The sequence below is a fragment of the Alexandromys fortis genome, unplaced genomic scaffold (assembly GCF_014885135.2).
Source record: "Alexandromys fortis isolate MF-2015 unplaced genomic scaffold, M_Fortis_MF-2015_v1.1 scaffold_119, whole genome shotgun sequence".
In the NCBI taxonomy this organism is placed as follows: Eukaryota; Metazoa; Chordata; class Mammalia; order Rodentia; family Cricetidae; genus Alexandromys; species Alexandromys fortis.
This window is the reverse complement of record NW_026067991.1, coordinates 2521202-2536986: the sequence shown is the minus strand read 5'-3', so window position 1 is coordinate 2536986 and position 15785 is coordinate 2521202. Positions and strand designations below refer to the sequence as shown.

The window sequence follows — 15785 nt, the reverse complement described above, 5'->3', positions numbered from 1 at the left end:
CATTTCAGGCGAGAAGGAAATGGCCTGGGGAAATCCTTGTGGGGGTGAAAAGGGCACCTTGTCAGGGGATTAGCTCGGGGGTAGCGACCTACCTGCTCTTGGAATGAGGAAGCCCCTGGCCCAGCAGGGGTGCGGCAGGAGGGGTGCCCCCCCCTGCTGTGTTCCCTCCAGCTACTGGATGGAAGAGTTTCACACCTCACACCGGGTCATGGCTGTCTGGCAAGGTCTCCCAAAGTCCAGGTTCTTGCAGTGAGCCCCTCCTCTCTCCTCCTGTGGAGAGCTGAGTTTGGGTAGGCAGATGAAGAGGAGCCCTACAGAGTGTGTTCATGGGACTGGTCCCAGGCCCCCGATTCCAAGTGGCGGGTGGCTCCACACAGTCTCCAGCACCCTCTCCTGAAGAGGCTGATATACCCCACTTCCTCCTAGGCCACACAGCCAACCTCAGTATGGACTAAAGTTCTGGACGATAGTGTCACATGTCCAGCAGTGAATCCCAGATTACACCTCAGAACTCTCTTTGACTAAGGCCCAGAGTGGGCAAGCTACCTGTCTTAAGATCACACAGCTTCTTACCCACGATTAAAGGACAGAGCTGGAAACAGGCCAGATGTTTTAACACAGTTTTAAACTGTATCTTTCTTTCTAGTCCCGACTTTTGTGAGTCTGTGACCTCCATCATGTCTGCCCCATCATGGAACTACTTTCAACCAAAAGCACCTACTTAAAATCTCCAAGGAGCCCTTGAGGGGAGACACATGGGAAATATGATCTGTAACTCCACTCCGCTGTCCCTCAGTCATCTTCCTCACAATGGCACCCTCCACATCCTGGTACCTGAAGCCTGGCTGGGCATGTGGTCCCGGCTTTGACGTGGTGCCAAACTCCCAGGTTGTTGAAAATAGAAAGATATTAGAAGTGAGAGTCCTGGGCTGGAGAGATGGCTCAGAGGTTAAGAGCATTCCCTGCTCTTCCAAAGGTCCTGAGTTCAATTCCCAGCAACCACATGGTGGCTCACAGCCATCTGTAATGAGGTCTGGTGTCCTCTTCTGGCCTCCACACATACATACACACAGATAGACTATTGTATACATAATAAATAAATAAAAGAAGTGAGAGTCCTGCTCCTATACTGGAACACTGTCCCCTGGAGACCCCAGGAACACGCACATCTGCTGGTGGGGGAGGGGTGCTCCCACTTACATCCTGAGCATCTGAGATGTATGTATTTTCTATGAGCACCAGCAATGTACAGGCGACATTCTGTAAGAACTTTAATGGCCTCCTGCGTCAGAGAGCATATCCACTTCACAGATCAGAGTTGAGGCTCAGAAAGGTTGTCTCATTTGCCTCTGATCCTTAGAACTAAGAAAATCTAGGCTCAGCAGAGAAACTTGGGTCCTGTTCATGAAGCCCAGAGCCCAGGTATGGGTAAGTGGAGTAAACACCATCTCTCCCACGCCCTTCCCAGTTGCAGGGGAGGCTAACGGAATGGAAATGATGCTGTATCTTCAAATCAGAGAGGCAAGGCTGCCAGGCAAGGGGGGCGGGGGTGGGGGTAGGAGGGCAAGCCTGGGTCAGCCCTTGCTGCAGGTCTGTGTTCACCTGGCTGCATCCTGGAACCTGCCCAGTTACACCTGGGCAGGCGGCTGCCCCTCCTCCCTGGGTTGAGGAAGCAGGAAAAAGTGGTGCAGAGAGGCAGTGGGCAGGTCTGCCAGGCAGCGGTGGTCAGTGCCCGGCAAGATGGGCTCTCTCTGGGACTTAGCTGTGCCTCTCCTTCTCCTCTGCTGGAAGGCTGGAGTCGCTGCCAGCTCTGCAGGTAAGGGACAGGAGGGACCCAGGGCTCCTCCCGACAGGGCTCTGGGTGTGAGTTTTGGCAAAGCCAGCCCTTTGTGGGCAAGGGTAGGCATCTTTGTTAATTTGCAATTAACAACCTGCTGGGTGTAAAATATGATGACTGTGGACGAGTGTGCAGGACGGCAGATGTGTCAGCTGGGCGTGGTGACTCCGGCTACCCCTGTAAGAGAGTGTGGGAGTTAGTCTTCAGGCATGGGACAGTGGGCTGGGAGGGTAGAGGGGGCAGGGAGATGCCAACTGGTGATCATTTCGCTGTGAACTGAGAAACATGGCCCAGCAAAGCTCCCGTTCATCCAAGTCTGTTGCCAACACAATTACTCTTTGAAATTTGCATTTGGAATGAAAAGTCTGTCACAAACCGCTCAGACAGGGAGGTTCTGAGAGAGGCGGCCTTTTCTGGAAGATAGGAGCTAAGGCCAGTCTGCCACTGACAGGCACTGTGCCAAACCCATCACTCACACAATGGAAAATAGATGGTTTTAGGTTCACACAAAGCCGAGCAGAAGGTCCTGAGGCATCGCCTCTGTCCTGTCCCTACCACAGACGGTCCTGTCAGCCATGCCCCACAGCATCAGCGTTGTCAGAGTGATGGCCCCACACGGGCACCCCACACTAGACAGTACCTTTTAACTCTACTTATTTCTTTATTGACCGAGTCTCCCTAGGCAGGGCCCTGGCTGCCTGCAACTTGCTATACAGACTTTATTTTTGTGTGTATTTATTTCTTTTCCCAATTTTCCATTTTCTTTGTGTGTGAGAGTGTTTTTACATATGTGTGGACTCACATGTGTATGGCTGTGTGTGNTTGCTCCTGTTGGTCACATGACTTTATTTTGTTTGGTTCACTGGCTGCCTGAGGATTGGAGGAATCTTTGAGTTTGCTCATTGCTTTTGTGTGAAGGATATACATTGTGTATGTGTGTGTGTGAAAGAAAGAGGGGGAAGAGAGAGAGAGCATGAGAGAGAGAGATAGGAGAGGGAGAGAGAGAGAGAGAGAGAGAGAGAGAGAGAGAGAGAGAGAGAGAGTCTATGAAGACCTGACACATATGTGGAGGTCAGATGACCAGATGACAGTTTGGGGATTAAGCTCAGGTCATCAAGCTTGGTGGCAAGCACCTTTACCCACATGAGCTATCTGACTGGTCCAACATTACGTTTTAAATTCTCATAACTTTAAGGACAGGCACTCATCTCTAAGACCAGCACTGCCACCTTAAGGGCGAGGAGCCTGCAGTTTACAGAGAGTAATTGGTCCCCAGAGCCAGCTTGTGCTGCCAGTGCCTAACCACTGGCCCACCCTGCCTGTCACGCACACTCACAACTGACGGCGTGTGCTGCGCTTTTCATCCTGCTTAACTGCAACCGTGCAACCCCACGAACCAGGTCCCTCGCTCCATCCGGAGCCCAGAGGCTTGGCTTGTGTCACAGAGTCACACAGCAGAACAAGGAGCAGAGATGGGACTCAAAGCTGGCTCTGTGCCCAGACTTGCCTCACCTCCAGTTTGGAGGAATTCAACAACATCCTATGACCCGGTGGGTTCCGTGGACCAGGAGGCTCCGAGTAAGAGCTTGGACGGGAGTGGGGGAGGTCTGTGGAAATGGCGATCAGCAACTCCTGCAGACGTGGGTGTGAGGGTGTGGTTGGGCACAGGGAGGATAGGTGTGTTCATGTGCCCACCTGATCTCTCTCTGTACCCAAGTGAGCTGTCCTGGGCTCCCTGACTGCTCGCTTTCCTAGGACACTTTACATTCAGGCGGGGGCTCTCTCCCTTCTCCTACCCGTTACCTCTAAAGATGAGACCGCAGGTCGTTCTTGAATTTTAAGGAAATACTTCAACAGGAAAATAGTTTGGGGGTGAGCAAACTACCCATCAGGGAATGACAAAGTTCTTCAGAACGTCCTGAAAGTCCTCCTTCCTGCTCTGCAGTTCTTGGCTCATGTGGGTTTGTGTCTCCTTTGCCCACCCTTGATGGCACAAGACTGCCACACTGCCCTGCATCCCAGTGATCAGCAGGGACCCTGGGGCTGCCTGGACTTCAGAGGGTACTAGTCAGGGCAGCTGTCTTCAGAGCCGCCATGGAGGCCATGACTTCTCCGTGTTGCTTTCTTCGTCTTTGTTTATATAGACAATGTACCACCCGGCAGCACCCAGGGCATAGACACAAACATCCGTGTGAAGTCAGCCTATCGGGACTCACCAAGTTCTTCCCTCCCGACACAGGCATGAGCATGGGCAGTTCTGCTCCTGTGGTGACAGTGAACAACACGGAAGTGCCTGCCTTCACTCAGAGGGACAGGCGCAGTTCAGCGGGGGCTTTCCAGACCACTGACCTTACTCAGTATGTTCCTCTAGACGCTCAAACTCTGAGCGCTGAAACTGCTTCTAACACCTTAGCTGCAACCAGTACCTGTTCAGAGGTCAATTCTGACACCCAGACCATCTCTCCTGCAACAGAAACAGGGAAGACACAGACCACCTGTCCTGCAGCATCAGCCCTGGATATTCAGATCACCTCCACTACAGCGTCAGCTCTGGAGACCCAGACCTCTTCCCTTGCAGTGTTTAGCGTAGATACTCAGGCCTCCTCTCCTGCAGCATCATCGCTGGACACCCAGACCACTTCTGCAGCAACCCTGGACACACAGACCACTTCCGCACCATCATCCCTGGACACTCAGACCACTTCTGCACTGTTATCCCTGGACACTCAGACCATTTCTACACCATCATCCCTGGATACTCAGACCACTTCTGCACCGTCATCCCTGGACACACAGACCACTTCTGCACAGTCATCCCTGGACACTCAGACCATTTCTGCACAGTCATCCCTGGACACTCAGACCACTTCTGCAACATCCCTGGACACACAGACCACTTCTGCAGCAACCCTGGACACACAGATCACTTCTGCAGCATCATCCTTGGACACACAGACCACTTCTGCAGCATCAACCCTGGACACCCAGATCACTTCTGTAGCATCAACCCTGGACACCCAGACCACTTTTTCAGCATCATCCCTGGACACCCAGACCACTTCTGCAGCATCATCCCTGGACATCCAGACCACTTCTGCACCGTCATCCCTGGACACACAGACCACTTCTGCACCGTCATCCCTGGACACACAAATCACTTCTGCAGCATCATCCCTGGACATCCAGACCACTTCTGCACCGTCATCCCTGGACACACAGACCACTTCTGCACCGTCATCCCTGGACACACAAATCACTTCTGCAGCATCATCCCTGGACACACAGACCACTTCTGTACCGTCATCCCTGGACACACAAATCACTTCTGCAGCATCATCCTTGGACACACAGACCACTTCTGCAGCATCAACCATGGGCACCCAGACCACTTTCCTTGATGCATTATTCCTGGACACCCAGACCACTTCTGTAGCATCAACCCTGGACACCCAGATCACTTCTGCAGCATCAACCCTGGACACCCAGACCACTTCTGTAGCATCAACCCTGGACACCCAGACCACTTTTTCAGCATCGTCCCTGGACACCCAGACCACTTCTGCACTTTCATCCCTGGACACACAGATCACTTCTGCAGCATCATCCTTGGACACACAGACCACTTCTGCAGCATCAACCCTGGACACCCAGATCACTTCTGTAGCATCAACCCTGGACAAACAGACCACTTTCCTTGATGCATTATCCCTGGACACACAGACCACTTTTTCAGCATTGTCCCTGGACACCCAGATCACTTCTGCACCGTCATCCCTAGACACCCAGACCACTTTCCTTGGTGCAGCATCCCTGAACACCCAGACCTCTTTCCCCACAACAGGCACCTTAGAGAACCAGACTATTTCCCCCGTAACAGAGACCAGAACTCTTGCAATAAAAATGCCTTCCAATTTCATGGTTGTGCACCCCAACCCTACAGATACTTCAGCTACAAGTGGCAGTCCCAAAGTAGAAATGAGCACTGTCAAGACAGGCACAGTGAGTGACCCCGTAGACTCTATCTTTGACACCTTTTATACGGATGACAGCTCTGAAGAAGCTAGGAAGACCACAGTTGACCTCTTGACCTTGGCTTACACGTCCACAGAAGCTGAACACCTGTCCTCAGAGAGCACCCCCACCTTGGACAACTCAGCTAGGGTCCTCACCAGCCCACAGGTCCTGGGACCCGACACTGCACCTCCAGCCAAGGACTTGGTTGCCGTCAGCATCACAGAAACAGAAACACCTGCCATCATCCCTGGGACCTCTGACACAAACCACAGCCCTACAGGGGCCTTGTCCACTTCTGAGACGCTAACTTCGCCTCAATCCCCTGGGGCAAATCCACTTAGCCCCAAGACCACAAGCTCATTTGGGACTCTGTTGACAACTGGTACCTCAGCTCTTGCCATCACCCCGGAGGGCACACTTCCTACTAGTGACGTCACAGAGAGAGAAACAACAGCGGCTCAGACTCCTGCCTCTGGTGGGACTTTGGTGACCGTTAGTACAAGTCCACTGAAAGAAACCTCAGCACTCTCTCTTGAGACGCAAAGCCACACTGAGGTCTTGGGAGCAATTACAGTTCCCAGGGCTGCTGGAACAACAATGGCAGAAACAATATCCTTCTCTGGTTCAACTTCAGACAGCAGCCCCTCAGCAGGGGCCACCACAGAGACTTTAACCACAGATGACAGAACCAGCAGCTCCTCCCTCGCAGGTAGTAGCCCTCTTCCTTCTGTCTATTCAAGTACAGCCAGCGCCAGCAAAAACCCAAACATCACCTTAGCCAAGACCACAGCCTCACCAGAGACCCCAGGGATGCCCTTACCATCTACACCCACTACTTCTTGGACAAGGACAAGAACCCCAAAACACGATCCAGGTAAGTGAAACCCCCATGTGTGGTCTTTGCGGATTTAGGTTTGGAGTATTTTTTGGTGGAGGTTAGGGGCAGTTTCGAGATAGGTTTTTCCTGTAGCTTTGGAGCCTGTCCCTGAACTTGTAGACCAGGCTGGTCTCGAACTCACAGAGATCCTCCTGTCTCTACCTCCTGAGTGCTGGGATTAAAGGTTTGTGCCACCGCTGCTCTGCTAGGTTTGAAGGTTTTTTTTTCTTTTTCTTTTTTTTTTGTTTGTTTTTGTTTTTAGAAACAAGGTTTCTCTGTAGCTTTGGCGTCTGTCCTGGAACTAGCTCTTGTAGACCAGGATGGTCTCAAACTCACAGAGATCTGCCTGCCTCTGTCTCCCAAGTGCTGGAATTAAAGGTGTGTGCCACCACCACCTGGCTGGTTTGGAGTATTCTTAAGGAGTTGAGAGGAAGGAAGGGATTCAAGGCCGATGTTGCAAACTCTCCCTGACATTTTGTGATTTCCTTTGTAGGTTGATAATAGGCAGTTACGATGTGTATGTCATGTAGTGATGTGTATGTGATATGTTCATGTGTATGTGATGTGGTCATGTGTATGTGATAAGTGTGAAACAGGTTTTCGAGGAGTGGTTGAGATCTTGGTTGTTTTAAACTGAGAGACAGGACCTGTCCCCATCCTCAGAGCCTAGGTTTCTTCCCCCTGGCTGGGAGGACAGGCAGCACTGCACTGGACGGACAGCATCTTTCCCAGATCTGACCTTTACAGCATCAACTCTTGTGCAACTGCTATGCTTCAGGGGAAATTGGAAATGTTTTTTAAACACTTGGCCCTTAAGTCAGTCGTGCCCACACAGAAGGGAGGAATGTGGACAAGCAACTTGTCCAAATCGCTGCCACGTGAGCATGCAGAGGGCACAAAAGTGGGTCTCGGTGGCCATGTTTGCTGTGCTCTATCATAAAGAGCGACTTTCGGCAACCAATGAAACAGCATTTGGGGAGCTTGACTCTTAACTTCTGAAATGGCAGAAACTTCTCTGAGGAGCCCCCAGACGTCAGCTCTGTGGGAAGAAGAGCTTATGGGCGTCCAGAGTAAGCATCTGCCCCTGCTGGTAGTGTTGTCCTTGTGGTTCATTCCTGAGTGTCTTTGCCTCGTCCCAGCTTTCTGAGCAAGGGACATAAGATACTAATCACGAGTTGAGAACATAGCTCAGTGATGGAGCACGTGTCACTGGTGAGCATGCCTGAGACCCTACATTGACCCCAAGCCCTGAAAAATCTCCACCTCTATCATCTGTACCTCTCTGTGTCTCTCTGTCTCCATCACCTCTGTGTGTCCACCTCAGCATTGATCTCTATCACCTGTCTCTACCGTCCTCTCTCTCTTTCATACCCATCTCTACCAGCGTCATTTGCTCTTGATCTCTATCCCTATTATCTCATCTCTTTATCGTCTCTGTCAGCTCTATCTCTGTCATACATCTTCAGGCATGATAGCACAGGCCCTGCAACCCAGTACTCTGGAGGTAGAAGCCGGACTGTGAGTTTGAAGCCAACTTGATCTACATAGTAAGACCCTATCGGAAAACCAGAATCAGCCCAAAACAAAAATTAAAACAGAGAAATATTTAACCACAACCATGTTATTGAATATCTTTTATATTCTGGACAGAAAATAATGTAAAAATTCCTCACAGTCAGTAGGCAGAACCCCAAAATGAGTTTGCCAGATGCTCTAGTGTTCTGTCTATTGCTGTGTGAACACCATGACTAAAAGGAACTTGGGGAGATGACTTATTGGACCACAGGCCAGTCTGATGGAGGCAATTCCTTGTAGATAGATGGGAGCTGCGGGCTGCGTTCCTGCCACCTGGCTAGCTTATGTCCCGAAATAACAACACACAAACTGTATTCATTTAAACACTGCCTGGCCCGTTTTATTTAGCCTCTTCTTGGCTAACTCTCATATCTTGACTAACCCATTTCTAATAATCTGTGTAGTGCCACACCACAAAGTGGTGGCTTACCAGGAAAGGATTCTATTGTACATCCATCTTGGGCTGGGGCTTCATCGCATCTGGCTCAGAGAGGAAAGGCATGGTGATTGCCTCACTTCCTCCCAGCATTCTGTTCTATTTACTCTGCCTACCTAATTTTCTGTCCTATCAAGGGCCAAGGCAGTTTCTTTATTAACCAATGAAATCAACTCAAAACAGAAGACCCTCCTACATCAATTCCTAAGTGGGATTCCCTCCTCCCAGCTGTGTGTAGACCTGTGTCAAGTTGACAAAGCTACTATAGCACCAGAGGAAGACGACTGAACACAGTTGTCATGGGTGCAGGCCACCAATAGGATGGTGGCTGTCATGAGCTCCATAAATGTGCAAGAGAAATCTTGAGTAGCTAGCTGCAGACACTCTGTTAAAGAAATGCCTAGGAATTACAGGCTAGTTCACACTGGTGAGTTTGAACTCAGTTCTGCCTAGGAATTGCAGGCTAGTTCACACTGGCAAGTTTGAATTCAGTTCTGCCTAGGAATTGCAGGCTAGTTCACACTGCGAGTTTGAACTCAGTCCTGCCTAGGAATTGCAGGCTAGTTCACACTGTGAGTTTGAACTCAGTCCTGCCTAGGAATTGCAGGCTAGTTCACACTGCGAGTTTGAACTCAGTCCTGCCTAGGAATTGCAGGCTAGTTCACACTGCGAGTTTGAACTCAGTCCTGCCTAGGAATTGCAGGCTAGTTCACACTGTGAGTTTGAACTCAGTCCTGCCTAGGAATTGCAGGCTAGTTCACACTGCGAGTTTGAACTCAGTCCTGCCTAGGAATTGCAGGCTAGTTCACACTGTGAGTTTGAACTCAGTCCTGCCTAGGAATTGCAGGCTAGTTCACACTGGCGAGTTTGAACTCAGTCCTGCCTAGGAATTGCAGGCTAGTTCACACTGTGAGTTTGAACTCAGTCCTGCCTAGGAATTGCAGGCTAGTTCACACTGCGAGTTTGAACTCAGTCCTGCCTAGGAATTGCAGGCTAGTTCACACTGTGAGTTTGAACTCAGTCCTGCCTAGGAATTGCAGGCTAGTTCACACTGGCGAGTTTGAACTCAGTCCTGCCTAGGAATTGCAGGCTAGTTCACACTGTGAGTTTGAACTCAGTCCTGCCTAGGAATTGCAGGCTAGTTCACACTGTGAGTTTGAACTCAGTCCTGCCTAGGAATTGCAGGCTAGTTCACACTGGCGAGTTTGAACTCAGTCCTGCCTAGGAATTGCAGGCTAGTTCACACTGTGAGTTTGAACTCAGTCCTGCCTAGGAATTGCAGGCTAGTTCACACTGTGAGTTTGAACTCAGTCCTGCCTAGGAATTGCAGGCTAGTTCACACTGGCGAGTTTGAACTCAGTCCTGCCTAGGAATTGCAGGCTAGTTCACACTGTGAGTTTGAACTCAGTCCTGCCTAGGAATTGCAGGCTAGTTCACACTGTGAGTTTGAACTCAGTCCTGCCTAGGAATTGCAGGCTAGTTCACACTGGCGAGTTTGAACTCAGTCCTGCCTAGGAATTGCAGGCTAGTTCACACTGTGAGTTTGAACTCAGTCCTGCCTAGGAATTGCAGGCTAGTTCACACTGTGAGTTTGAACTCAGTCCTGCCTAGGAATTGCAGGCTAGTTCACACTGGCGAGTTTGAACTCAGTCCTGCCTAGGAATTGCAGTGTAGTTTGCACTGTGAGTTTGAATTCAATTCTGCCCAGTGCTAGCTTCAGGATCCATTTTCAGAGCATTTTCTCAGTCTGGTTGTAAAGAACATCTGGACCAGGCAGTGTTACCACAGAAGACCAGCTTTTTCCTTTTTGTGGGTTCATACCCATAGTTAGTTCCAAAACTTGACTCAGTGGGCTTCTCCTTGGAGGCTGATGGCATGTTTTCCATTCTGAGAGCCGAAGGCAAAGTCACACACATGGGGTGGTCCCCAGGTGAAGTCACACTCGCGGGGTGGCCCCCAAGTAAAGTCACACATGTGGACTGGTCCCCGGGGGGAAGTCACATACATGAAGTGGTCCCCAGATGAAGTCACACATGTATGATGTGGGATTCCCCTCTGTATGCTGTGAATACCATTGGTTAATAGAGAAACTGTTTTGGGCTGGCACAGAGCAGAATAGAGAGAGGTAGGCAGGGAAAACTAAACAGAATGCTGGAAGAAAGGAGGAGGAGACAGAGAGAAGCCATGGAGCTGCCACCAGAGACAGATGTGCTGGAACTTTGCTAGTAAGCCACTGCCACATGGAGATACACAGATTAATAGAAATGGGTTAAATTAATATGTAAGAGCTAGTCAATAAGAAGCCAGAGCTAATAGGCCAAGCAGTGATTTAATTAATACAGTTTCTGTGTGATTATTTAGGGAGTCTAGGTGACCAGGAAAAGAACAAGCAGCCTCCTACTACATACGTGGGGTGGTCCCCAGGTGAAGTCACACACATGGGGTGGTCCCCAGGTTCTAGGCACAAGTCCTCTTGCTGTTCCCACTCCCACGGAGCACTCTGTTAACAAAACTAGTCTGTCTGCATGGAGGATGAACCACAGATGGGTGTGTCTCACAAAGAGGGCCTTGCAGTGGAGAGGAATCCCTTTCTAAGTTTCTTTCTCTCTCTCCTTCTGTCTGTCTGTCTGTCTGTCTGCCTCCTCCAACTCCTCCTCCATATCATTATTATTATCATGTATGTATATGTGAGTGTGTGTGAAGGTGTGTGTATGAGTGTATGTATGTATGAGTGTGTGTGAGGATGGTGTGTGTATGAGTGAGTGTATGTGTGTATGTATGAGTGTGTGAAGGTGTGTGTATGAGTGAGTGTATGTGTGTATGTATGAGTGTGTGTGTGAAGGTGTGTGTATGAGTGAGTGTATGAGTGTGTGTGAGTGTATGTGAAGGTGTGTGTATGAGTGTATGTATGTATGAGAGTGTGTGTGTGTGTGAGGATGGTGTGTGTATGAGTGAGTGTATGTGTGTATGTGAGTGTATGTGAAGGTGTATGTGAAGGTGTATGTATGAATGTGTGTATGTATGAGTGTGTGTGTGAGTGTGTGCATGTATGTGGTGGGAACAGGTATTCATGTGCCATTTGCTCATCAGGAACCATTTCTCTTCTTCCACCCTTACGTGGGTTCCAGGAACCGTACTCAGGTTACCAGGCTTACTCAGCAAGCCCCTTGACCCATTGAACGACCTCAAAAACTCAGAAAAGAGTTCTGAGCACACATCCCGAGGAAATTTACCCTGCCTGAATTCCAAATCCACAAGCTCTCAGATCATTCATTTCCTTGGTCTAACCATCAGGCACAAAATCAGTCAGTGCCAGATAAGGTCTAGGGAAAGTTAGTTATCTGGAGCAACAGTGACACCAGAGGCAGCTGGGACTAACTGGGATTTTCTGGCCAGGACTGGCATGCTATCACAAGTTTTTTTTTTTCTCAAGAAACATAAAGTAAGGTTTATTTCTATTTGCCCCAGATAGCGAGAGCTTTCATAGATTCTATGTAGTCCAGCCTAGTAAAACAACATACTCCTTGGTGTTACCTATGGGAGCCTGGATGGCTCAGAGGCAGTCAGGTCACCAGAGAATCCCACCTCTTATGTAATCTTGGGGAGGGGCCCGGCCTGGTGAGCCTTCCTGAGCCTTGAAAGGAGGAATGCTCATAGACCTGATTTGAAAAGGGTCTTCTATAGGTGGTCACAGCAGCTGCGGTCTAAGACATCTGTTATCATACCTAACCCAGAGGAATCAGACGCTGTGGGCAAAAAGTTGGGAGGCCCACCAACCTTTGTTTCTACCACTGCAAAAGGCTAATGACTTGGGACAAGAAAAAAAGATTCATCTGGAATCTGAAGGGCTTCTTAAGGAGGGGAGGAAAGAGCAGGGTGTAATAAAAAAAGACAGGATTCCAGAGACTTCTAGAAGCTAAGCCAGTGGCCTGTTGCCTTGGTCATTCTCATATGAGATGAAGTTAAGAGAAATCAACTTTGTATTATAGTTCCATATGAAACAGTTCTCAGTGGTTAATATCAACAATTTAAAGTTGAATAGAAATCTGACCTAAAGATTAAGGTGGCAAAAGAGACAGATAGACATAGTGTAGAGGCAGAGACGTCAAGCCTTTTCACCTTGCTTTAGCAGCTCACCAGACATCTGCAGATGCTTTTAGCAAAAGTGACTTCAGAGCCTGGGAAGGCAGCACACTTGCCTGGTGTCGTGAAACCCGAGTTGGAGGACTTGTCTGCAGTGGGTTAGCAAGGGACCCAGGCTATGCTTCTCTGCTTCATGATCTCCAAAATCGGTGACTTTCACAGTCAACTGAAGTAAAGGAAGTTCTGTGAGTTCGAGGCCAGCCTGGTCTACAAGAGCTAGTTCCAGGACAGGCTCCAAAACCACAGAGAAACCCTGTCTCGAAAAAACAAAAAACAACAACAACAACAACAAAAAATGAAGTAAAGGAAGTTAGGGTTTATTTCCCAGCACTCCAGAGGTAAAGGGATCTCTGTGCGTTCGAGGCCAGCCTAGTCTACAAAGAGAGTTCCAGGAAAGCCAGGGCTATGACACAGAGAAACTCTGTCTCAAAAATATAAAAACGAAACAACAAACGAAAGACAAGCAGGAGTCTAGACTCTTGGAGAGGAATGGACTTTTTTCACCATCTTTTCTCTATCCTCAACTTTCAGGTGAAGATGGCGGCTTCCTCCTTGTACGGGTGAGTGTGGCCTCCCCTGAGGACCTCACTGAGCCCAAAGCCGCAGAGAAGCTGATGCACCAGGTAAGCGAGGCATCAGGCAAAGTGAGGGGCTCTCGGGGACCCCAGGGACCATTCTTCATGGTCTTTCTCCAGACATAAGGAAGGGAGATATTACAGAGGAATACATGAACACAAACATGCTACTGCTCAGCCTACCTTTGTAATAGCCCTAGCTGTCCTGGTACTCACTCTGTAGACCAAGCTGGCCTCAGACTCACAGAGATCCGCCTGTCTCTGACTCCCGAGTGCTGGGATCAAAGGCGTGCATCACCGCCCAGTCTTTCTCCACTCTTATACAGTCCAGCACCCCAGCCAAGGGAACGGTGCCGCCAATAGTGGGCTAGGTCTTACCATATTAAGTAACTTTATACAACAATCTCCCTTAGTCAGGCCAAACTGATCCAGACAATGCTTCATCAAGACTCTTCCAGGTGAGTCTAGAGTGCATCAGGTTGACAAAACTAACATCACAGCCACCACGACTGACATCCGAGTAAACATCACATGTGTGGGAGAGGGTATGAAGTAGGGATGCTAGATACAGATGAACCCCTCAGAGATGCTCCAGGCAGGGAGGAAGATGGTGGTGTGTTTGTATACCAATCTGGAGAAATTCTCTTAAGTAAAGTTCTGGGGTCAAGGCTTTTGGGGGTACTGTGAAGGAGTGGAAGATTAATATAAAGGCCATAGGCCTAGCTCAGTGCAGGCCTCATGAAGTGGCCAAGTTCTACCCTATTGAGAACAGTGAGAACAGAGCTGGTGTGCCCCCTAATACAGACTGCCCCTTCCCCCTCTTCCACCAATGTCTCAGCCTTGCAGACTGCACCCTTCACAGTCAATGAGAACTACAGCAGGTCAGGCTCCATGTTACCTCTTGAAAGAACAGACCGGAAAGAGAGGCTGACAGGCAGCCTTATGCCAGGGCTAAAATCCTACAGCCAGGATGTATAGGTGAGGTGGTCCATTAGCAGACAGTAGTGGGTGGTAGGATCCCTCAATAAAGGCAGAAGAGACCTGACATCCGTCACTATCTGGCCTTGTCTGGCTTTTTAAATTTTTTCCTATTCCCTTTTCATATTGTAAATACATCCCCATCCCCACATCTAATTTTTTTTATCTTATTTTATGTGTATGGATATTTTGCCTGCTCGTACGTCTGTGTACCACATCCATGCCTGGTGTCGGTGGAGGCCATTAGAGGGTATCAAATCCCCTGGAACTGGAGTTACAGATGGTTGTGAGCCACCATGTGGATGCTGGGAACCAAACACAAGTCCTCTGCAAGAGCAGCCAGTCCTTTTAACCACTGAGCCATCTCTTCAGCCACAGATCTGATTTGTTTCAGATCCTAGATGTCCAGGCTTCCAAGAAGTTAAGTGACATTGATGGGGTTTGTGTGTGTGGGGGAGGAACAAAGCTCTTGGGTGCAAATGAGGGGAAAGAGGACCCCAGATGCACGGAAGCAAAGGAACGACAGAAAAGCAGCTTTGAAAAAGCATGCGACTGGGCGGTGGTGGCGCACGCCTTTAATTCCAGCACTCTGGAGGCAGAGGCAGGCGGATCTCTGTGGGTTCAAGGCCAGCCTGGTCTACAAGAGCTAGTTCCAGGACAACAGGTGCCAAAGCTACAGAGAAATCCTGTCTTGAAAAACCAAAACAAACAAACAAACAAACAAAAAAACAAAACAAAAAAGCTTGAGAACATGCTCCCTGGGACACTGTCCTCTTCTGGTCAGTGGGCAACACACTCCATGTCCTGCCCCACAGGTTCCCACTGACACTTTGCCTTTGGGTTGCTTGTTACAGGGTCAAAGTCTTGAGCAGGAGCATCCGACTGGCTCAGGCTGGCTCTTGTATTCCCCAATCACTGCCCTGGGATATTAGGAGGGACTGAATATCGGGCCTTTAAATTCTCTTAGTAGCAAGGAAGCCCACTGGGACTGCCCTCATGAGGACTTCTGTCCACAAGGTGTCCAAGTTTGACACAGGACAGACAAACAGATGACAGATGTCTCTGTCATGAGCATCAAAGCAGGAAGCATGAATCCCCATGGGAGGGGTGGCCACAGGGGAGCATAGACTTGAAGGGGTCAGAAAGCAACCTGGAGCTGAGAATTGCATCAGGCAGCTGAGAGACAGGACTGAAGCCACATGAGGTTGCCAGTGCTTTTTTATTTATTATTTTATTATTATCATTGTTTTTATATTTTATTCCTTTATTTTATGGGATTTATTAAGCGTATTGATTTTTGCTGAGGTCTGGTGTAGTAGGAGGCTGCTTGTTTGTTTCCTGGCTGCCGAG

General features: G+C 49.3%; 1 protein-coding gene across 2 annotated transcripts in view; it reads left to right on the top strand.

The window, feature by feature from the left end:
* Positions 1-1668: 1668 nt before the first annotated feature.
* Positions 1669-15785, top strand: part of Muc20 (mucin 20, cell surface associated) — a 15003-nt gene continuing 886 nt past the window's right edge. The window contains exons 1-3 of one of the 2 annotated variants that reach the window (XM_050159873.1): positions 1669-1816; positions 4311-6725; positions 13414-13505. In XM_050159873.1, the coding sequence (XP_050015830.1) occupies positions 1741-1816; positions 4311-6725; positions 13414-13505 (2583 nt within the window). In that variant the 5' untranslated portion in view covers positions 1669-1740. Of the gene's footprint in view, positions 1817-4076; positions 6726-13413; positions 13506-15785 lie in introns of both variants that reach the window. The other variant, XM_050159872.1, reaches the window with a different exon arrangement.